Source organism: Oncorhynchus keta, chromosome 13 (assembly GCF_023373465.1).
Source record: "Oncorhynchus keta strain PuntledgeMale-10-30-2019 chromosome 13, Oket_V2, whole genome shotgun sequence".
NCBI classification, from domain to species: Eukaryota; Metazoa; Chordata; class Actinopteri; order Salmoniformes; family Salmonidae; genus Oncorhynchus; species Oncorhynchus keta.
In genome coordinates, this window is record NC_068433.1 from 1,373,179 (window position 1) to 1,398,178 (window position 25,000).

The window sequence follows — 25,000 nt, forward strand, 5'->3', positions numbered from 1 at the left end:
AAATGTCTTGTTAACAAACTATAGTTTTGGCAAGTCGGTAAAGGACATCTACTTTGTACATGACACAATTCATTTTTCCAACAATTGTTTACAGACAGATTATTTCACTTATAATTCACTGTATCACAATTCCAGTGGGTCAGAAGTTTACATACACTAAGTTGACTGTGCCTTTAAACAGCTTGGAAAATTCCAGAAAATTATGTCATGGCTTTAGAAGCTTCTGATAGGCTAATTGACAGCATTTCAGTCAATTGGAGGTGTACCTGTGGATGTATTTCAAGGCCTACCTTTAAACTCAGTGCCTCTTTGCTTGACATCATGGGAAAATCAAAAGAAATCAGCCACGACCAGAAAAAGAATTGTAGACCTCCACAAGTCTGGTTCATCCTTGGGAGCAATTTCCAAACGCCTGAAGGAACCACGTTCATCTGTACAAACAATACTATGCAAGTATAAACACCATGGGACCACAGAGCCATCATACCGCTCAGGAAGGAGACGCATTCTGTCTCCTAGAGATGAACGTACTTTGGTGCGAAAAGTGCAAATCAATCCCAGAACAACAGTAAAGGACCTTGTGAAGATGCTGGAGGAAACAGGTACAAAAGTATCTATATCCACAGTAAAACGAGTCCTATATCGACATATCCTGAAAGGCCGCTCAGCAAGGAAGAAGACACTGCTCTAAGACAGCCATCAAAAAGCCAGACTACGGTTTGCAACTGCACATGTGGACAAAGATCATACTTTTTGGAGAAATGTCCTCTGGTCTGATGAAACAAAAATAAAACCGTTTGGCCATAATGACCATCGTTATGTTTGGAGGAAAAAGGGGGAGGCTTGCAAGCCGAAGAACACCATCCCAACCGTGAAGCACGGGGTGGCAGCATCATGTTGTGTGGGTGCTTTGCTGCAGGAGGGACTGGTGCACTTCACAAAATAGATGGCATCATGAGGTAGGAACATTATGTGGATATATTGAAGCAACATCTCAAGACATCAGTCAGGAAGTTAAAGCTTGGTCGCAAATGGGTCTTCCAAATGGACAATGACCCCAAGCATTCTTCCAAAGTTGTGGCAAAATGGCTTAAGGACAACAAAGTCAAGGTGTTGGAGTGGCCATCACAAAGCCCTGACCTCAATCCTATAGAAAATGTTGTGGGCAGAACTGAAAAAACGTGTGCGAGCAAGGAGGTGTCATGTATTGTCATGTTATGTCTTGTTCCTGTTCTTTCTCTTCTCTTCGTTTCCCCCTGCTGGTCGTTTTAGGTTACCTTCTCTCCCTCTATCTCTCTCTTTCTCTATGGTCCCTTTCCTTCTCCCAGCTGTCCCTCATTCTCCTCTAACGACCTCGTTTACTCTCTCACACCTGTTCCCTCTTTTCCCTCTGATTAGGTCTCTATTTCTCTCTCTGTTTCTGCTTCTGTCTTTGTCGGATTCTCGTTTGCTTCGCCCTTGTTCTGTCCTGTCGTAATCTGCCTCTGCATTAGATGCTGCGTTTGATCAGGTGCCTCTGTCCTCTACGGCCCGCGCCTACCCGGAGGGACCTGCAGTCTGTTGCCGCTAGCCCTGCTATTCTCCTCTACTGCTAGAAGGGGACTAGTCAACCGATACATCTGAAGAGGATTTATGTTTTCCCTGTGTTTGAACATTAAAAGACTCTGTTTCTGTTAAACCGCTTTTGGGTCCTCACTCACCTGCATAACAGGAGGCCTACAAACCTGACCTGAGGAATGGGCCAAAACTCACCCAACTTATTGTGGGAAGCTTGTGGAAGGCTACCTGCAACGTTTGACCCAAGTTAAACAATTTAAAGACAATGCTACCAAATACTAATTGAGTGTATGTAAACTTCTGACCCCTGGGAATGTGATGAAAGAAATAAAAGCTGAAATAAATCACTCTACTATTATTCAGACATTTCACATTCTTAAAATAAAGTGATGATCCTAACTGACCTAAGACGACTTTTTACAATTATTAAATGTCAGGAATTGTGAAACTGAGTTTAAATGTATTTGGCTGAGGTGTATGTAAACTTGAGACTTCAACTGTATATGAGCTACGGTGCTCATTAGGGTGTTATAGTAGTGCACTAGGTAGGGTGAATAGGGTGTTATAGTAGTGCACTAGGTAGGGAATAGGGTGTTATAGTAGTGCACTAGGGAGAGTGAATAGGGTGTTATAGTAGTACACTAGGTAGGGTGAATAGGGTGTTATAGTAGTGCACTAGGTAGGGTGAATAGGGTGTTATAGTAGTGCACTAGGGAGAGTGAATAAGGTGTTATAGTAGTGCACTAGGTAGGGTGAATAGGGTGTTATAGTAGTGCACTAGGGAGAGTGAATAAGGTGTTATAGTAGTGCACTAGGGAGAGTGAATAGGGTGTTATAGTAGTGCACTAGGTAGGGTGAATAGGGTGTTATAGTAGTGCACTAGGTAGGGTGAAAAGGGTGTTATAGTAGTGCACTAGGTAGGGTGAATAGGGTGTTATAGTAGTGCACTAGGTAGGGTGAATAGGGTGTTATAGTAGTGCACTAGGTAGGGAATAGGGTGTTATAGTAGTGCACTAGGGAGAGTGAATAAGGTGTTATAGTAGTGCACTAGGGAGAGTGAATAAGGTGTTATAGTAGTGCACTAGGGAGAGTGAATAAGGTGTTATAGTAGTGCACTAGGGAGAGTGAATAAGGTGTTATAGTAGTGCACTAGGGAGAGTGAATAAGGTGTTATAGTAGTGCACTAGGGAGAGTGAATAAGGTGTTATAGTAGTGCTCTAGGGAGAGTGAATAAGGTGTTATAGTAGTGCACTAGGGAGAGTGAATAAGGTGTTATAGTAGTGCACTAGGGAGAGTGAATAAGGTGTTATAGTAGTGCACTAGGTAGGGTGAATAGGGTGTTATAGTAGTACACTAGGTAGGGTGAATAGGGTGTTATAGTAGTGCACTAGGCAGGGTGAATAGGGTGTTATAGTAGTGCACTAGGTAGGGTGAATAGGGTGTTATAGTAGTGCACTAGGTAGGGTGAATAGGGTGTTATAGTAGTGCACTAGGTGGGGTGTTATAGTAGTGCACTAGGCAGGGTGAATAGGGTGTTATAGTAGTGCACTAGGTAGGGTGAATAGGGTGTTATAGTAGTGCACTAGGTAGGGAATAGGGTGTTATAGTAGTGCACTAGGTAGGGAATAGGGTGTTATAGTAGTGCACTAGGTAGGGTGAATAGGGTGTTATAGTAGTGCACTAGGTAGGGAATAGGGTGTTATAGTAGTGCACTAGGTAGGGAATAGGGTGTTATAGTAGTGCACTAGGTAGGGTGAATAGGGTGTTATAGTAGTGCACTAGGGAGAGTGAATAAGGTGTTATAGTAGTGCACTAGGGAGAGTGAATAAGGTGTTATAGTAGTGCACTAGGGAGAGTGAATAGGGTGTTATAGTAGTACACTAGGTAGGGTGAATAGGGTGTTATAGTAGTGCACTAGGTAGGGTGAATAGGGTGTTATAGTAGTGCACTAGGGAGAGTGAATAAGGTGTTATAGTAGTGCACTAGGGAGAGTGAATAGGGTGTTATAGTAGTACACTAGGTAGGGTGAATAGGGTGTTATAGTAGTGCACTAGGTAGGGTGAATAGGGTGTTATAGTAGTGCACTAGGTAGGGTGAATAGGGTGTTATAGTAGTGCACTAGGGAGAGTGAATAAGGTGTTATAGTAGTGCACTAGGTAGGGAATAGGGTGTTATAGTAGTGCACTAGGTAGGGAATAGGGTGTTATAGTAGTGCACTAGGTAGGGAATAGGGTGTTATAGTAGTGCACTAGGTAGGGAATAGGGTGTTATAGTAGTGCACTAGGTAGGGAATAGGGTGTTATAGTAGTGCACTAGGTAGGGAATAGGGTGTTATAGTAGTGCACTAGGCAGGGAATAGGGTGTTATAGTAGTGCACTAGGTGGGGAATAGGGTGTTATAGTAGTGCACTAGGTAGGGAATAGGGTGTTATAGTAGTGCACTAGGCAGGGAATAGGGTGTTATAGTAGTGCACTAGGTAGGGAATAGGGTGTTATAGTAGTGCACTAGGCAGGGAATAGGGTGTTATAGTAGTGCACTAGGCAGGGAATAGGGTGTTATAGTAGTGCACTAGGCAGGGTGAATAGGGTGTTATAGTAGTGCACTAGGCAGGGAATAGGGTGTTATAGTAGTGCACTAGGTGGGGTGTTATAGTAGTGCACTAGGTAGGGAATAGGGCGTTATAGTAGTGCACTAGGCAGGAATAGGGTGTTATAGTAGTGCACTAGGTAGGGAATAGGGCGTTATAGTAGTGCACTAGGCAGGGAATAGGGTGTTATAGTAGTGCACTAGGTAGGGAATAGGGCGTTATAGTAGTGCACTAGGCAGGGAATAGGGTGTTATAGTAGTGCACTAGGTAGGGAATAGGGTGTTATAGTAGTGCACTAGGTGGGGTGTTATAGTAGTGCACTAGGCAGGGAATAGGGTGTTATAGTAGTGCACTAGGTAGGGAATAGGGCGTTATAGTAGTGCACTAGGCAGGGGAATAGGGTGTTATAGTAGTGCACTAGGTAGGGTGAATAGGGCGTTATAGTAGTGCACTAGGTAGGGAATAGGGTGTTATAGTAGTGCACTAGGCAGGGAATAGGGTGTTATAGTAGTGCACTAGGTAGGGAATAGGGTGTTATAGTAGTGCACTAGGCAGGGAATAGGGTGTTATAGTAGTGCACTAGGCAGGGAATAGGGTGTTATAGTAGTGCACTAGGTGGGGTGTTATAGTAGTGCACTAGGTAGGGAATAGGGCGTTATAGTAGTGCACTAGGCAGGGAATAGGGTGTTATAGTAGTGCACTAGGCAGGGAATAGGGTGTTATAGTAGTGCACTAGGTAGGGTGAATAGGGTGTTATAGTAGTGCACGAGGCAGGGAATAGGGTGTTATAGTAGTGCACTAGGCAGGGAATAGGGTGTTATAGTAGTGCACTAGGTAGGGAATAGGGTGTTATAGTAGTGCACTAGGTAGGGTGAATAGAGTGTTATAGTAGTGCACTAGGCAGGGAATAGGGTGTTATAGTAGTGCACTAGGTAGGGTGAATAGGGCGTTATAGTAGTGCACTAGGTAGGGAATAGGGTGTTATAGTAGTGCACTAGGTAGGGTGAATAGGGTGTTATAGTAGTGCACTAGGCAGGGAATAGGGTGTTATAGTAGTGCACTAGGTAGGGTGAATAGGGTGTTATAGTAGTGCACTAGGTAGGGAATAGGGTGTTATAGTAGTGCACTAGGCAGGGAATAGGGTGTTATAGTAGTGCACGAGGCAGGGAATAGGGCGTTGTAGTAGTGCACTAGGTAGGGAATAGGGCGTTATAGTAGTGCACTAGGTAGGGAATAGGGTGTTATAGTAGTGCACTAGGCAGGGAATAGGGCGTTATAGTAGTGCACTAGGTAGGGAATAGGGTGTTATAGTAGTGCACTAGGCAGGGAATAGGGTGTTATAGTAGTGCACTAGGTAGGGAATAGGGTGTTATAGTAGTGCACTAGGTAGGGAATAGGGTGTTATAGTAGTGCACTAGGTAGGGTGAATAGGGTGTTATAGTAGTGCACTAGGTAGGGAATAGGGCGTTATAGTAGTGCACTAGGTAGGGAATAGGGCGTTATAGTAGTGCACTAGGTAGGGAATAGGGCGTTATAGTAGTGCACTAGGTAGGGAATAGGGTGTTATAGTAGTGCACTAGGTAGGGAATAGGGCGTTGTAGTAGTGCACTAGGTAGGGAATAGGGCGTTGTAGTAGTGCACTAGGTAGGGAATAGGGCGTTGTAGTAGTGCACTAGGTAGGGAATAGGGCGTTGTAGTAGTGCACTAGGTAGGGAATAGGGCGTTGTAGTAGTGCACTAGGTATGGAATAGGGCGTTGTAGAGTAGACTTACTTGAGATGCCAGAAGAAGAAATGTCCAATCCTCTGGTTAGTCAGAGCCTTCTTAATGAGAAACCTGGCCAGAGGGTTGTCCAGGTACATCTCATACTTCAACACCTGAGAAATGGGACAAATGTACACTATGGGTCCAGACACAGATTAAGCCTAGTGTTAGACTATAAGACTATAAGGCAGACAGACTACAAGGCAGACAGACTACAAGGCAGACAGACTACAAGGCAGACAGACTACAAGGCAGACAGACTACAAGGCAGACAGACTACAAGGCAGACAGTATAGACAGACAGACAGACCTGTACTAGCTGCAGAAGGTACTGGCTGAGCTTGTCGTCAGTGAGGCCCTGTACGAGGCAACGCAGGGCGAACTCTCGAACCATGGGGTCAGGAAAGTTACAGTCCAACAGCTCCAGGGCACTCTCTGGTTGCATCAGGGGCCAGTCACGCAATAAACAGTACATCTAGAGGGGGGCGGAGGAGAGAGAGAGAGAGAGAGAGAGAGAGAGAGAGAGAGAGAGAGAGAGAGAGAGGCAGAGAGGCAGAGGACACACGACACACAGAGGGAGACAAAGGGAGAGAGGAGAGGAGAGAGGGGGTGGAGGACACACAGAGAGGAGACAGGGGAGAGAGGGGGCGGGGGACACACAGAGAGGGGAGACAGAGGAGAGGGGGCGGAGGACACACAGAGTGGGAGTGGGAGAGAGAGAGAGAGAGAGAGAGAGAGAGAGAGAGAGAGAGGGGGGGCGGAGGACACCCAGAGAGGAGAGGGGGGGGGGCATCAGGAGGACACACAGAGAGGAGACAGAGGAGAGAGAGGAGAGGAGGGGGTGGAGGACACACAGAGAGGGAGACAGGGGAGAGAGGGGGCGGGGGACACACAGAGAGGAGACAGAGGGAGAGGGGGCGGAGGACACACAGAGTGGGAGAGAGAGAGAGAGAGAGAGAGAGAGAGAGAGAGAGAGAGAGAGAGAGAGAGAGAGAGGAGAGAGAGGAGAAGGGCGAGGACACAGAGAGGAGAGAGAGAGGAGAGAGAGAGAGAGAGAGGAGAGAGGCGGAGGGAGGACACACAGACGGAGACAGAGAGGAGAGAGGGGCGGAGGACACACAGAGTGGGGAGGAGAGAGAGAGAGAGAGAGAGAGAGAGAGAGAGAGAGAGAGAGAGGAATAGAGAGAGGAGAGGAATAGAGGGAGGAAAGGAATAGAGAGAGAGAGAGAGAGAGAGAGAGAGAGAGAGAGAGAGAGAGAGAGAGAGAGAGAGAGAGAGACAGAGAGAGAGACAGAGAGAGAGAGAGAGAGGAGAAAGTGGGAAAAGAGAGAGAAAGAGGGGACAGAGTAGAAAAACATAGCTTAGCAGAATCTGCAGGGTAATCACAGCATCAGCAAGAGACTAGAGCTGTGTTCCAACACCCATACTAACATACTGTATACTACATACTTAATGAGTATACACTAAATACTAAGAGTTCATTTTAGTATACATGCAAACAAACGGTATCCTTTCAGTTGAGCGTACTAGGTACTAGAGCTACGCCTGTCTACCGGAAGTTGATGCTGTTGCTATGCAACCTCTTGCTAGCTTGTTAGCATAACAAATGACTAGCTAGACATTTTTATGACTTCGGGCCTGTTCCTAAATTCAATCTGGAGCGCGCTCTCAGCGTTGTCCATTCATAAATTCAGAGCGTTTCTCTGGGAGCGTTTCTCTGGGAGCGTTTCTCTGAGAGCGCTCAGAACGCACACTGGACGAGGAGTATGGTATGATCTGACCTCACAACGGCAGTCAAGCACCCAAGCTAACTGGCTAACCTGGCTAGCTTGCTAGCTACTTCCAGACACATAATGAGAGAGCAGCCCACTCTGACCATTTTACTCCCGCTAGCAGAGCTGGATAAGCAGTTTTCATCTTATCCAGAACTTTGGTGACTAACTGTGCTGCTGGCAACAATTGAATTAAATTCCTCAGTTATTCTGCGCTCTGGCACACTGAGGCGAGACTGTAATCAGAGTAGATAATCAGAGTGAATTTATGAATGTCCATTGAGAACGCACAACGACTATACCAAGAATCACGAGAATAATCAAGTCAATAAACGTCGTGTTAGATAGCATTTAGTTAAATTACTGGCAAGTTCATGGTATTAGTAGCCAACTAGCGTTCGGTAGCTAGCTAACAGCGATATATACCACTGTAATGATATGCTATGTGGTTCGTAAGGATATCGTAGCTAACAAATTGTCAGCCAACATAACCTGTAACGTAACTTATTGGTAAAGTCATTACTTTATTGCATTGCTTAACATTTTATTAACATTTCAGACAGTCAGGTATTCTAGAAGAGAAATAGACAGACAGACAGACAGGTATTCTAGAGGAGAAACAGACAAACAGACAGGTATTCTAGAGGAGAAACAGACAAACAGACAGGTATTCTAGAGGAGAAATAGACAGACAGACAGGTATTCTAGAGGAGAAATAGACAAACAAACAGACAGGTATTCGAGAGGAGAAACAGACAGACAGGTATTCTAGAAGAGAAACAGACCGACAGAAAGACAGGTATTCTAGAGGAGAAACAGACTGACAGACAGACAGGTATTCTAGAGGAGAAACAGACAAACAGACAGGTATTCTAGAAGAGAAACAGACAGACAGACAGGTATTCTAGAGGAGAAACAGACAGACAGGTATTCTAGAGGAGAAACAGACAGACAGACATGTATTCTAGCGGAGAAACAGAGAGAAAGACAGGTATTCTAAAGGAGAAACAGACAGACAGGTATTTTAGAGGAGAAACAGACAGACAGGTATTTTAGAGGAGAAACAGACAAACACACAGGTATTCTAGAGGAGAAACATAGTGACAGACAGACAGGTATTCTAGTGGAGAGACAGACTGACAGACAGGTATTTGTAGTGGAGAAACAGACTGACAGACAGACAGGTATTCTAGTGGAGAGACAGACTGACAGACAGACAGGTATTCTAGTGGAGAGACAGACTGACAGACAGGTATTCTAGAGGAGAAACAGACTGACAGACAGACAGGTATTCTAGAGGAGAAACAGACAGACAGACAGGTATTCTAGAGGAGAAACAGACTGACAGACAGACAGGTATTCTAGAGGAGAAACATACCGACAGACAGGTATTCTAGAGAAACAGACAGACAGACAGGTATTCTAGAGGAGAAACAGACAGACAGACAGGTATTCTAGAGGAGAAACAGACAGACAGACAGACAGGTATTCTAGAGGAGAAACAGACTGACAGACAGGTATTCTAGAGGAGAAACAGACAGACAGACAGGTATTCTAGAGGAGAAACAGACAGACAGACAGGTATTCTAGAGGAGAAACATACCGACAGACAGGTATTCTAGAGGAGAAACAGACAGACAGGTATTCTAGAGGAGAAACAGAGTGACAGACAGACAGGTATTCTAGAGGAGAAACAGAGTGACAGACAGACAGGTATTCTAGTGGAGAAACAGAGTGACAGACAGGTATTCTAGAGGAGAAACAGAGTGACAGACAGACAGGTATTCTAGAGGAGAAACAGAGTGACAGACAGACAGGTATTCTAGTGGAGAAACAGACTGACAGACAGGTATTCTAGAGGAGAAACAGACTGACAGACAGGTATTCTAGAGGAGAAACAGACTGACAGACAGACAGGTATTCTAGAGGAGAAACAGACTGACAGACAGACAGGTATTCTAGAGGAGAAACAGACCGACAGACAGACAGGTATTCTAGAGGAGAAACAGACTGACAGACAGGTATTCTAGAGGAGAAACAGACTGACAGACAGGTATTCTAGAGGAGAAACAGACTGACAGACAGACAGGTATTCTAGAGGAGAAACAGACCGACAGACAGACAAGTATTCTAGAGGAGAAACAGACTGACAGACAGACAGGTATTCTAGAGGAGAAACAGACTGACAGACAGACAGGTATTCTAGAGGAGAAACAGACTGACAGACAGGTATTCTAGAGGAGAAACAGACTGACAGACAGACAGACAGACAGGTATTCTAGAGGAGAAACAGACTGACAGACAGACAGGTATTCTAGAGGAGAAACAGACTGACAGACAGGTATTCTAGAGGAGAAACAGACTGACAGACAGACAGACAGGTATTCTAGAGGAGAAACAGACTGACAGACAGGTATTCTAGAGGAGAAACAGACTGACAGACAGGTATTCTAGAGGAGAAACAGACTGACAGACAGACAGGTATTCTAGAGGAGAAACAGACTGACAGACAGGTATTCTAGAGGAGAAACAGACCGACAGACAGACAGGTATTCTAGAGGAGAAACAGACTGACAGACAGACAGGTATTCTAGAGGAGAAACAGACTGACAGACAGGTATTCTAGAGGAGAAACAGACCGACAGACAGACAGGTATTCTAGAGGAGAAACAGACTGACTGACAGACAGGTATTCTAGAGGAGAAACAGACTGACAGACAGGTATTCTAGAGGAGAAACAGACTGACAGACAGACAGACAGGTATTCTAGAGGAGAAACAGACTGACAGACAGACAGGTATTCTAGAGGAGAAACAGACTGACAGACAGGTATTCTAGAGGAGAAACAGACTGACAGACAGACAGACAGGTATTCTAGAGGAGAAACAGACTGACAGACAGACAGGTATTCTAGAGGAGAAACAGACTGACAGACAGGTATTCTAGAGGAGAAACAGACTGACAGACAGACAGGTATTCTAGAGGAGAAACAGACTGACAGACAGGTATTCTAGAGGAGAAACAGACCGACAGACAGACAGGTATTCTAGAGGAGAAACAGACTGACTGACAGACAGGTATTCTAGAGGAGAAACAGACTGACAGACAGGTATTCTAGAGGAGAAACAGACTGACAGACAGACAGACAGGTATTCTAGAGGAGAAACAGACTGACAGACAGACAGGTATTCTAGAGGAGAAACAGACTGACAGACAGGTATTCTAGAGGAGAAACAGACTGACAGACAGATATTCTAGAGGAGAAACAGACTGACAGACAGGTATTCTAGAGGAGAAACAGACTGACAGACAGACAGACAGGTATTCTAGAGGAGAAACAGACTGACAGACAGACAGGTATTCTAGAGGAGAAACAGACTGACAGACAGCCATACCTGTGACCACTCATCTCTAGAGTTCCATTTGACTGACAGCAGCAGCTTAGGAAGAGACTCTGGAATGTTCACACAGTAATGTCTAGAAGATGAGGGAGGGAGGGAGGGAGGGAGGGAGGGAGGGAGGGAGAAAGAGGGAGGGAGGGAGCGAGGATACAGAAATGGAGGGAGAGAGAGGGAGGGAAGGAGGGAGAGGGAGAGAGGAGGGAAGGAGGGAGGACAGTGTGAGAAAGGGAGGGAAGGAGGAGGGTGAGGAGAGAGAGGAGGGAGGAAGAGTGTGAGAGAGGGAGGGAGGGATGGAGAGTGTGAGAGAGAGGGGAGGAAGGGAATGAGGGATGGAGAGTGTGATAGAGAGGGAGGGTGAGAGAGAGGGAGGGCATTCGGTTCAGCTTGTATTACCTAGGATAGGGTAAGTAAGGGTAAGTAATCCTTCTCACCCCCCTTCTCCCCCAACAAGATTTAGATGCAAGTGGCTGTTCCACTGGTTGTCATAAGGTGTATGCACCAATTTGTAAGTCGCTCTGGATAAGAGCGTCTGCTAAATGACTTAAATGTAAATGTAAATGTATTATCTAAACCTATTCTAGTTTGGTTCAATATTTCAGTTTCTTGCCAATAGAACGGTATAGAGTTGGGCTAAGAGACAGACACACACTCCACCTACAGCAGTTACCTGTGTCTCCAGAGAAAGTCCTTCTCCTGTTCAGACAGCTCATAGAGAGGATCTCTGCTGCAGAGAGACCTGAGCTGCTCACCATCCGCCGCTGACACACTACTGTCACACGCCAGCCTGCTACTCTGAAACACACAGCATCACAAGACCTTCATCACCAAAGAACTGGAGGTCTGTCCAGTACTCACTCTGACCAGTCCTAGACAGTAGTTGTAGCCCAGTTCCCTCACCAGTCCTAGACAGTAGTTGTAACCCAGTTCTCTGACCAGTCCTAGACAGTAGTTGTAGCCCAGTTCTCTGACCAGTCCTAGACAGTAGTTGTAGCCCAGTTCTCTGACCAGTCCTAGACAGTAGTTGTAACCCAGTTCTCTCACCAGTCCTAGACAGTAGTTGTAGCCCAGTTCTCTCACTAGTCCTAGACAGTAGTTGTAACCCAGTTCTCTCACCAGTCCTAGACAGTAGTTGTAACCCAGTTCTCTGAACAGTCCTAGACAGTAGTTGTAGCCCAGTTCTCTCACCAGTCCTAGACAGTAGTTGTAGCCCAGTTCTCTGACCAGTCCTAGACAGTAGTTGTAACCCAGTTCTCTGACCAGTCCTAGACAGTAGTTGTAGCCCAGTTCCCTCACCAGTCCTACACAGTAGTTGTAACCCAGTTCTCTGACCAGTCCTAGACAGTAGTTGTAGCCCAGTTCTCTGACCAGTCCTAGACAGTAGTTGTAGCCCAGTTCTCTCACCAGTCCTACACAGTAGTTGTAACCCAGTTCTCTGACCAGTCCTAGACATTAGTTGTAACCCAGTTCTCTGATCAGTCCTAGACAGTAGTTGTAGCCCAGTTCCCTCACCAGTCCTACACAGTAGTTGTCGCCCAGTTCTCTGACCAGTCCTAGACAGTAGTTGTAGCCCAGTTCTCTCACCAGTCCTAGACAGTAGTTGTCGCCCAGTTCTCTGACCAGTCCTAGACAGTAGTTGTAGCCCAGTTCTCTCACCAGTCCTAGACAGTAGTTGTAGCCCAGTTCTCTGACCAGTCCTAGACAGTAGTTGTAGCCCAGTTCCCTGACCAGTCCTAGACAGTAGTTGTAGCCCAGTTCTCTGACCAGTCCTAGACAGTAGTTGTAGCCCAGTTCCCTCACCAGTCCTAGACAGTAGTTGTAGCCCAGTTCTCTGACCAGTCCTAGACAGTAGTTGTAACCCAGTTCTCTCACCAGTCCTAGACAGTAGTTGTAACCTAGTTCTCTGACCAGTCCTAGACAGTAGTTGTAACCTAGTTCTCTGACCAGTCCTAGACAGTAGTTGTAACCCAGTTCCCTGACCAGTCCTAGACAGTAGTTGTAACCCAGTTCCCTGACCAGTCCTAGACAGTAGTTGTAACCCAGTTCTCTCACCAGTCCTAGACTGTAGTTGTAGCCCAGTTCTCTAGAGATGGTCCAGTTGGCGTGTTCCTCTATCTGCTGTTCATCAGGAAACAGGACCACCTGGTTGAACCATGAGAACTCTAGTTCAACACATGGAGTTTCCTACAGGGTGAGGAAGAGACCATGAGAACTCTAGTTCAACACACTGAGTTTCCTACAGGGTGAGGAAGAGACCATGAGAACTCTAGTTCAACACACTGAGTTTCCTACAGGGTGAAGAAGAGACCATGAGAACTCTAGTTCAACACACTGAGTTTCCTACAGGGTGAGGAAGAGACCATGAGAACTCTAGTTCAACACACTGAGTTTCCTACAGGGTGAGGAAGAGACCATGAGAACTCTAGTTCAACACACTGAGTTTCCTACAGGGTGAGGAAGAGACCATGAGAACTCTAGTTCAACACACTGAGTTTCCTACAGGGTGAGGAAGAGACCATGAGAACTCTAGTTCAACACTGAGTTTCCTACAGGGTGAAGAAGAGATCATGATAACTCTAGTTCAACACACTGAGTTTCCTACAGGGTGAGGAAGAGATCATGATAACTCTAGTTCAACACACTGAGTTTCCTACAGGGTGAGGAAGGTTCAACACTGAGTTTCCTACAGGGTGAGGAAGAGACCATGAGAACTCTAGTTCAACACACTGAGTTTCCTACAGGGTGAGGAAGAGATCATGATAACTCTAGTTCAACACACTGAGTTTCCTACAGGGTGAGGAAGGTTCAACACTGAGTTTCCTACAGGGTGAGGAAGAGACCATGAGAACTCTAGTTCAACACACTGAGTTTCCTACAGGGTGAGGAAGAGACCATGAGAACTCTAGTTCAACACTGAGTTTCCTACAGGGTGAGGAAGAGACCATGAGAACTCTAGTTCAACACACTGAGTTTCCTACAGGGTGAGGAAGAGACCATGAGAACTCTAGTTCAACACTGAGTTTCCTACAGGGTGAAGAAGAGACCATGAGAACTCTAGTTCAACACACTGAGTTTCCTACAGGGTGAAGAAGAGACCATGAGAACTCTAGTTCAACACTGAGTTTCCTACAGGGAGAGGAAGAGATCATATGAGGTTAAACAGAAATACATGTCATTAACTTTTGTAATGTAACTTTTGTTTTTTACATCAGCAGTTGACAAAACCCCAAAGAGGTCAGGGTTCAAATCCAGCCCACTGCTTGTGTGTCCATCTTTCCCATGGTCTCCTCCTCTGTCCAATAACACATTTAAACGCTAAAAAGTATATCTTCAACCAATCCAGACAGACAGGAGTTGACCATAAAGCCTCGGTGTTCCTTACCTTGTTAGGGTTGGATCCAGCCACTCCTATAGGATTGAGCAGGTCCTCTAAACCGTGAGGAACTGGCCACAGGCTGAGCGCTACTTTTCCACACACTAACGTGTCCTTGTAGTCAAACAAGTTCACGTTGCCCCACGCCAGCGGGCAGTGCTCCTACGCACACACACACACACACACACACACACACACACACACACACACACACACACACACACACACACACACACACACACACACACACACACACACACACACACACACACACACACACACACAGGTTGTCATCTGTTCAAGTGAACGTACAGCTCGTAAACAGACACACAACATAGACAGGTTAGTATATGTTAGTACTAGTACCACAGACAGGTTAGTATATGTTAGTACTAGTACCACAGACAGGTTAGTAGTATATGTTAGTACTAGTACCACAGACAGGTTAGTAGTATATGTTAGTACTAGTACCACAGACAGGTTAGTATATGTTAGTACTAGTACCACAGACAGGTTAGTATATGTTAGTACTAGTACCACAGACAGGTTAGTATATGTTAGTACTAGTACCACAGACAGGTTAGTAGTATATGTTAGTATATGTTAGTACTAGTACCACAGACAGGTGGTAGTATATGTTAGTATATGTTAGTACTAGTACCACAGACAGGTTAGTATATGTTAGTACTAGTACCACAGACAGGTTAGTAGTATATGTTAGTATATGTTAGTACTAGTACCACAGACAGGTTAGTATATGTTAGTATATGTTAGTACTAGTACCACAGACAGGTTAGTAGTATATGTTAGTATATGTTAGTACTAGTACCACAGACAGGTGGTAGTATATGTTAGTATATGTTAGTACTAGTACCACAGACAGGTTAGTATATGTTAGTACTAGTACCATAGACAGGTGGTAGTATATGTTAGTATATGTTAGTACTAGTACCACAGACAGGTTAGTATATGTTAGTATATGTTAGTACTAGTACCACAGACAGGTTAGTAGTATATGTTAGTACTAGTACCACAGACAGGTTAGTAGTATATGTTAGTACTAGTACCACAGACAGGTTAGTAGTATATGTTAGTATATGTTAGTACTAGTACCACAGACAGGTGGTAGTATATGTTAGTATATGTTAGTACTAGTACCACAGACAGGTTAGTATATGCGGTAGCTACCTCTTTGGCTCCCTTGCGTCCCTTGACGCTGCAGATGGAGAGACAGAGTCTGGCGGAGTGAGGGAGGTCCGTCATGTAGATGTCATAGGACAGCCACTCATTCCACCTGGAGAGGAGAGAGAGAAGAGGCTGATGAGATACTTTGTCTAGTTGTGGAAATGTTGTAATAATGTTGTAGTTGATAAGAGCCACTGCTGGGGTGAAGACTCTATATTCTCAAAGAACCATCAAATCAAATTGTCTTTGTCACATGAGCAAAATACAACAGGTGTAGTAGACCTTACAGTGAAATGCTGAATACAGCAGGTGTAGTAGACCTTACAGTGAAATGCTGAATACAGCAGGTGTAGTAGACATCACAGTGAAATGCTGAATACAGCAGGTGTAGTAGACATCACAGTGAAATGCTGAATACAACAGCTGTAGTAGACCTTACAGTGAAATACTGAATACAACAGGTGTAGTAGACCTTACAGTGAAATACTGAATACAACAGGTGTAGTAGACCTTACAGTGAAATGCTGAATACAACAGGTGTAGTAGACATTACAGTGAAATGCTGAATACAACAGGTGTAGTAGACCTGACAGTGAAATGCTAAATACAACAGGTGTAGTAGACCTTACAGTGAAATGCTGAATACAACAGGTGTAGTAGACCTTACAGTGAAATGCTGAATACAACAGGTGTAGTAGACATTACAGTGAAATACTGAATACAACAGGTGTAGTAGACCTTACAGTGAAATGCTGAATACAACAGGTGTAGTAGACATTACAGTGAAATGCTGAATACAACAGGTGTAGTAGACCTTACAGTGAAATGCTGAATACAACAGGTGTAGTAGACATTACAGTGAAATGCTGAATACAACAGGTGTAGTAGACATTACAGTGAAATGCTGAATACAACAGGTGTAGTAGACATTACAGTGAAATGCTGAATACAACAGGTGTAGTAGACCTCACAGTGAAATGCTGAATACAACAGGTGTAGTAGACATTACAGTGAAATGCTGAATACAACAGGTGTAGTAGACATTACAGTGAAATGCTGAATACAACAGGTGTAGTAGACATTACAGTGAAATGCTGAATACAACAGGTGTAGTAGACCTTACAGTGAAATGCTGAATACAACAGGTGTAGTAGACCTCACAGTGAAATGCTGAATACAACAGGTGTAGTAGACATTACAGTGAAATGCTGAATACAACAGGTGTAGTAGACCTGACAGTGAAATGCTGAATACAACAGGTGTAGTAGACATTACAGTGAAATGCTGAATACAACAGGTGTAGTAGACCTTACAGTGAAATGCTGAATACAACAGGTGTAGTAGACCTCACAGTGAAATGCTGAATACAACAGGTGTAGTAGACCTTATAGTGAAATGCTGAATACAACAGGTGTAGTAGACCTCACAGTGAAATGCTGAATACAACAGGTGTAGTAGACCTCACAGTGAAATGCTGAATACAACAGGTGTAGTAGACCTGACAGTGAAATGCTGAATACAACAGGTGTAGTAGACCTTACAGTGAAATGCTGAATACAACAGGTGTAGTAGACCTTACAGTGAAATGCTGAATACAACAGGTGTAGTAGACATTACAGTGAAATGCTGAATACAACAGGTGTAGTAGACATTACAGTGAAATACTGAATACAGCAGCTGTAGTAGACCTTACAGTGAAATGCTGAATACAACAGGTGTAGTAGACATTACAGTGAAATACTGAATACAACAGGTGTAGTAGACCTCACAGTGAAATGCTGAATACAACAGGTGTAGTAGACCTTACAGTGAAATGCTGAATACAACAGGTGTAGTAGACCTCACAGTGAAATGCTGAATACAACAGGTGTAGTAGACCTCACAGTGAAATGCTGAATACAGCAGCTGTAGTAGACCTTACAGTGAAATGCTGAATACAACAGGTGTAGTAGACATTACAGTGAAATACTGAATACAACAGGTGTAGTAGACATTACAGTGAAATACTGAATACAGCAGCTGTAGTAGACCTTACAGTGAAATGCTGAATACAACAGGTGTAGTAGACATTACAGTGAAATACTGAATACAACAGGTGTAGTAGACCTCACAGTGAAATGCTGAATACAACAGGTGTAGTAGACCTTACAGTGAAATGCTGAATACAACAGGTGTAGTAGACCTCACAGTGAAATGCTGAATACAACAGGTGTAGTAGACCTCACAGTGAAATGCTGAATACAACAGGTGTAGTAGACCTTACAGTGAAATGCTGAATACAACAGGTGTAGTAGACATTACAGTGAAATGCTGAATACAACAGGTGTAGTAGACATTACAGTGAAATGCTGAATACAACAGGTGTAGTAGACCTGACAGTGAAATGCTGAATACAACAGGTGTAGTAGACATTACAGTGAAATGCTGAATACAACAGGTGTAGTAGACCTTACAGTGAAATGCTGAATACAACAGGTGTAGTAGACCTCACAGTGAAATGCTGAATACAACAGGTGTAGTAGACCTCACAGTGAAATGCTGAATACAACAGGTGTAGTAGACATTACAGTGAAATGCTGAATACAACAGGTGTAGTAGACCTTATAGTGAAATGCTGAATACAACAGGTGTAGTAGACCTCACAGTGAAATGCTGAATACAACAGGTGTAGTAGACCTCACAGTGAAATGCTGAATACAACAGGTGTAGTAGACCTGACAGTGAAATGCTGAATACAACAGGTGTAGTAGACCTTACAGTGAAATGCTGAAAAACAACAGGTGTAGTAGACATTACAGTGAAATGCTGAATACAACAGGTGTAGTAGACATTACAGTGAAATGCTGAATACAACAGGTGTAGTAGACATTACAGTGAAATACTGAATACAACAGGTGTAGTAGACATTACAGTGAAATACTGAATACAACAGGTGTAGTAGACATTACAGTGAAATGCTGAATACAACAGGTGTAGTAGACATTACAGTGAAATACTGAATACAACAGGTGTAGTAGACATTACAGTGAAATACTGAATACAACAGGTGTAGTAGACATTACAGTGAAATGCTGAATACAACAGGTGTAGTAGACATTACAGTGAAATGCTGAATACAACAGGTGTAGTAGACATTACAGTGAAATACTGAATACAACAGGTGTAGTAGACCTCACAGTGAAATGCTGAATACAACAGGTGTAGTAGACCTTACAGTGAAATGCTGAATACAACAGGTGTAGTAGACCTCACAGTGAAATGCTGAATACAACAGGTGTAGTAGACCTCACAGTGAAATGCTGAATACAACAGGTGTAGTAGACCTTACAGTGAAATGCTGAATACAACAGGTGTAGTAGACCTTACAGTGAAATGCTGAATACAACAGGTGTAGTAGACCTCACAGTGAAATGCTGAATACAACAGGTGTAGTAGACCTCACAGTGAAATGCTGAATACAACAGGTGTAGTAGACCTCACAGTGAAATGCTGAATACAACAGGTGTAGTAGACCTCACAGTGAAATGCTGAATACAACAGGTTTAGTAGACATTACAGTGAAATGCTGAATACAACAGGTGTAGTAGACCTCACAGTGAAATGCTGAATACAACAGGTGTAGTAGACCTTACAGTGAAATGCTGAATACAGCAGGTGTAGTAGACCTCACAGTGAAATGCTGAATACAACAGGTGTAGTAGACCTCACAGTGAAATGCTGAATACAACAGGTGTAGTAGACCTTACAGTGAAATGCTGAATACAACAGGTGTAGTAGACCTCACAGTGAAATGCTGAATACAACAGGTGTAGTAGACCTTACAGTGAAATGCTGAATACAACAGGTGTAGTAGACCTTACAGTGAAATGATGAATACAACAGGTGTAGTAGACATTACAGTGAAAGTGTAGTAATGTTGTAGTTATGTTGTAGTAATGTTATAGTAATGTTACAATAGTGTTGTAGTAATGTTACAATAGTGTTGTAGTAATGTTGTAGTAATGTTGTAGTAGTGTTGTAGTAGTGTTGTAGTAGTGGTATAATAGTGTTGCAATAATGTTACAATAGTGTTGTAGTTATGTTGTAGTAATGCTGTAGTAATGTTGTAGTTATGTTATAGTAATGTTATAATAGTGTTGTAGTAATGTAGTAGTAGTGGTGTAGTACTGTTGTAGTTATGTTATAGTAATGCTATAGTGGTGTTGTGGTGGTGTAGTAATGTTGTAGTAATGTTGTAGTAATGTTGTAGTAATGTTGTAGTTATGTTATAGTAATGTTACAATAGTGTTGTAGTAATGTTGTAGTAATGTTGTAGTAATGTTGTAGTAATGTTGTAGTTATGTTATAGTAATGTTACAATAGTGTTGTAGTAATGTTGTAGTAATGTTGTTGTAGTAGTATAATAGTGTTGCAGTAATGTTATAATAGTGTTGTAGTAATGTTGTAGTAATGTTGTAGTAATGTTGTAGTTGTGCTGTAGTAATGTTGTAGTAGTGTTGTAGTAATGTTGTAGTAATGTTGTTGTAGTAGTGTTGTAGTAGTAGTATAATAGTGTTGCAGTAATGTTATAATAGTGTTGCAGTAATGTTATAATAGTGTTATAGTAATGTTGTAGTTATGTTATAGTAATGTTATAGTAATGCTATAGTGGTGTTGTGGTGGTGTAGTAATGTTATAATAGTGTTGTAGTAATGTTGTAGTAATGTTGTAGTAATGTTGTGGTTATGTTATAGTAATGTTACAATAGTGTTGTAGTAATGTTGTAGTAATGTTGTTGTAGTAGTGTTGTAGTAGTATAATAGTGTTGCAGTAATGTTATAATAGTGTTGTAGTAATGTTGTAGTTATGTTGTAGTAATGTTATAGTAATGCTATAGTGGTGTTGTGGTGGTGTAGTAATGTTGTAGTAATGTTGTAGTAATGTTGTAGTAATGTTGTAGTTACGTTATAGTAATGTTACAATAGTGTTGTAGTAATGTTGTAGTAATGTTGTAGTAATGTTGTAGTAATGTTGTAGTAATGTTATAGTAATGCTATAGTGGTGTTGTGGTGGTGTAGTAATGTTATAATAGTGTTGTAGTTATGTTATAGTAATGTTATAGTAATGTTATAGTAATGCTATAGTGGTGTTGTGGTGGTGTAGTAATGTTGTAGTTGTGCTGTAGTAATGTTGTAGTAGTGTTGTAGTAGTAGTATAATAGTGTTATAGTAATGTTGTAGTTATGTTATAGTAATGCTATAGTAATGCTATAGTGGTGTTGTGGTGGTGTAGTAATGTTACCTGGGGTTGGAGCAGGGTACTCTCTGTGTTGTGGTGGTGTAGTAATGTTGTAGTTATGTTATAGTAATGTTATAGTAATGCTATAGTAATGCTATAGTGGTGTTGTGGTGGTGTAGTAATGTTACCTGGGGTTGGAGCAGGGTACTCTCTGTGTTGTGGTGGTGTAGTAATGTTGTAGTTATGTTGTAGTTATGTTATAGTAATGTTATAGTAATGCTATAGTGGTGTTGTGGTGGTTGTAGTAATGTTATAATAGTGTTATAGTTATGTTGTAGTTATGTTATAGTAATGTTATAGTAATGCTATAGTAATGCTAGTGGTGTTGTGGTGGTGTAGTAATGTTACCTGGGGTTGGAGCAGGGTACTCTCTGTGTTGTGGTGGTGTAGTAATGTTATAATAGTGTTGTAGTTATGTTATAGTAATGTTATAGTAATGCTATAGTGGTGTTGTGGTGGTGTAGTAATGTTATAATAGTGTTATAGTAATGTTGTAGTAATGTTGTAGTAGTGTTGTAGTAGTAGTATAATAGTGTTGTAGTAATGTTGTAGCAATGTTGTTGTAGTAGTGTTGTAGTAATGTTGTAGTAATGTTGTAGTTGTGCTGTAGTAATGTTGTAGTAGTGTTGTAGTAATGTTGTAGTAATGTTGTAGTAGTGTTGTAGTAGTAGTATACTAGTGTTGCAGTAATGTTATAATAGTGTTATAGTAATGTTGTAGTAATGTTGTAGTAATGTTATAGTAATGTTATAGTAATGCTATAGTGGTGTTGTGGTGGTGTAGTAATGTTACCTGGGGTTGGAGCAGGGTACTCTCTGCTGTAGTAATGTTGTAGTAGTGTTGTAGTAATGTTATAGTAATGTTATAGTAATGCTATAGTAATGCTATAGTGGTGTTGTGGTGGTGTAGTAATGTTATAATAGTGTTATAGTAATGTTATAGTAATGCTATAGCAATGCTATAGTGGTGTTGTAGTAGTATAATAGTGTTGCAGTAATGTTATAGTAGTGTTGTAGTAATGTTATAGTAATGTTGTAGTTGTGCTGTAGTAATGTTGTAGTAGTGTTGTAGTAGTAGTAATGTTACCTGGGGTTGGAGCAGGGTACTCTCTGCTGTAGTAATGTTGTAGTAGTGTTATAGTAATGTTGTAGTAATGTTATAGTAATGCTATAGTAATGCTATAGTGGTGTTGTAGTAGTAGTAATGTTACCTGGGGTTGGAGCAGGGTACTCTCTGGGTGTTGACGTTGTCACACAGCGGCTCTCCTCCATGATAGATACCAGTTCTAACATATATCTACAACAGTTGATCAGTTACAGGAGACAACATGATGTCAACACACACAGACAGTTAATATTGATATTATCATTATGGAGCGTGTCTGTCTACCTTGTCAATGTCTCTGATGTTAACATTGACGTATGTAGCACAGAGCAGGCGGACCCTCAGCAGGGTGTTGAAGGCCCAGAGGGAGCGGGGTGAGCTGGGATCTCCTCCCCCAGGACAGGGGCTGGGCTGGGGGGTCCGCCGACTGTAGGAGGGAGCTACAAACCCACTGCCTGGGAGCTGGCTGTACAGACTGTCCTTTGACACTAACATCAGATGGGGCAGGCGGCCAACCGTTATACAGCTACGGATATACTGGGGGAGGGAGATACACAGGGAGGAAAGAGAGGAATGGGTTAAGAGTGTGATCACGTTAATATGTGTGTGTCTATGGATCAGCCATGACTGTGTGTGTGTGTGTTCGTGTGTGTGTGTGTGTGTGTGTGTGTGTGTGTGTGTGTGTGCACGCGCGTGCGTGCGTGTGTGCGTGCGTGTGTGTGTGTGTGTGTGTGTGTGTGTGTGTGTGTGTGTGTGTGTGTGTGTGTGTGTGTGTGCACGCGCGTGCGTGCGTGTGTGCGTGCGTGTGTGTCTGTCTCTGCGTGTGTGTGTGTGTGTGTGTCTGTATGTCTGTCTCTCTCTCTGTCCTACCTTGTACTGATTGAGGGGTATATATTTATACTGACTGAGGGGTATTTATTTATACTGACTGAGGGGGTATATATTTATACTGACTGAGGGGGTATATATTTATACTGACTGAGGGGGTATTTATTTATACTGACTGAGGGGGTATATATTTACCATATACTGACTGAGGGGGTATTTATTTATACTGACTGAGGGGGTAAATATATTTACCTTGTACTGAATGAGGGGTATTTATTTATACTGACTGAGGGGGTATATATTTATACTGACTGAGGGGGAAAATATATTTACCTTATACTGACTGAGGGGTATTTATTTACACTGACTGAGGGGTATTTATTTATACTGACTGAGGGGGTATATATTTATACTGACTGAGGGGTATATATTTATACTGACTGAGGGGTATATATTTATACTGACTGAGGGGTATATATTTATACTGACTGAGGGGGTATATATTTATACTGACTGAGGGGTATATATTTATACTGACTGAGGGGTATATATTTATACTGACTGAGGGGTATATATTTACCTTGTACTGACTGAGGGGTATTTATTTATACTGACTGAGGGGGTATATATTTATACTGACTGAGGGGTATATATTTATACTGACTGAGGGGTATATATTTATACTGACTGAGGGGTATATATTTATACTGACTGAGGGGGTATATATTTATACTGACTGAGGGGTATATATTTATACTGACTGAGGGGTATATATTTATACTGACTGAGGGGGTATTTATTTATACTGACTGAGGGGGTATATATTTATACTGACTGAGGGGTATATATTTATACTGACTGAGGGGGTATATATTTATACTGACTGAGGGGTATATATTTACCTTGTACTGACTGAGGGGTATTTATTTATACTGACTGAGGGGGTATATATTTATACTGACTGAGGGGGTATTTATTTATACTGACTGAGGGGGTATATATTTACCTTGTACTGACTGAGGGGTATTTATTTATACTGACTGAGGGGTATATATTTATACTGACTGAGGGGTATATATTTATACTGACTGAGGGGGTATATATTTATACTGACTGAGGGGTATATATTTATACTGACTGAGGGGGTATATATTTATACTGACTGAGGGGGTATATATTTATACTGACTGAGGGGTATTTATTTATACTGACTGAGGGGGTATATATTTACCTTGTACTGACTGAGGGGTATTTATTTATACTGACTGAGGGGGTATTTATTTATACTGACTGAGGGGGTATTTATTTATACTGACTGAGGGGGTATATATTTATACTGACTGAGGGGTATTTATTTATACTGACTGAGGGGGTATATATTTATACTGACTGAGGGGTATTTATTTATACTGACTGAGAGGGTATTTATTTATACTGACTGAGGGGTATATATTTATACTGACTGAGGGGGTATATATTTATACTGACTGAGGGGGTATTTATTTATACTGACTGAGGGGGTATATATTTATACTGACTGAGAGGGTATTTATTTATACTGACTGAGGGGGTATATATTTACCTTATACTGACTGAGGGGTATTTATTTATACTGACTGAGGGGGTATATATTTATACTGACTGAAGGGGTATATATTTATACTGACTGAGGGGGTATTTATTTATACTGACTGAGGGGTATTTATTTATACTGACTGAGGGGTATATATTTATACTGACTGAGGGGGTATATATTTATACTGACTGAGGGGGTATATATTTATACTGACTGAGGGGTATATATTTATACTGACTGAGGGGGTATATATTTATACTGACTGAGGGGTATATATTTATACTGACTGAGGGGTATATATTTATACTGACTGAGGGGGTATATATTTACCTTGTACTGACTGAGGGGTATTTATTTATACTGACTGAGGGGGTATATATTTATACTGAATGATGGGTATTTATTTATACTGACTGAGGGGTATATATTTATACTGACTGAGGGGTATTTATTTATACTGACTGAGGGGGTATATATTTATACTGACTGAGGGGTATTTATTTATACTGACTGAGGGGTATTGATTTATACTGACTGAAGGGGTATATATTTATACTGACTGAGGGGTATTAATTTATAC

General features: G+C 42.3%; 1 protein-coding gene across 1 annotated transcript in view; it reads right to left on the bottom strand.

The window, feature by feature from the left end:
* The window catches only part of zgc:158659 (uncharacterized protein LOC791141 homolog), an 87,611-nt gene that overhangs the window by 31,119 nt on the left and 31,492 nt on the right, over nucleotides 1-25,000 (bottom strand). Inside the window, exons 7-15 of the mRNA XM_052460711.1 lie at nucleotides 22,302-22,553; nucleotides 22,123-22,208; nucleotides 15,639-15,744; nucleotides 14,460-14,612; nucleotides 13,130-13,261; nucleotides 11,748-11,872; nucleotides 11,075-11,156; nucleotides 6,218-6,382; nucleotides 5,917-6,020 (exon numbers count right to left, since the gene is read on the bottom strand). Coding sequence (XP_052316671.1) covers nucleotides 5,917-6,020; nucleotides 6,218-6,382; nucleotides 11,075-11,156; nucleotides 11,748-11,872; nucleotides 13,130-13,261; nucleotides 14,460-14,612; nucleotides 15,639-15,744; nucleotides 22,123-22,208; nucleotides 22,302-22,553 — 1,205 coding nt within the window. The remainder of the gene's footprint in view (nucleotides 1-5,916; nucleotides 6,021-6,217; nucleotides 6,383-11,074; nucleotides 11,157-11,747; nucleotides 11,873-13,129; nucleotides 13,262-14,459; nucleotides 14,613-15,638; nucleotides 15,745-22,122; nucleotides 22,209-22,301; nucleotides 22,554-25,000) is intronic.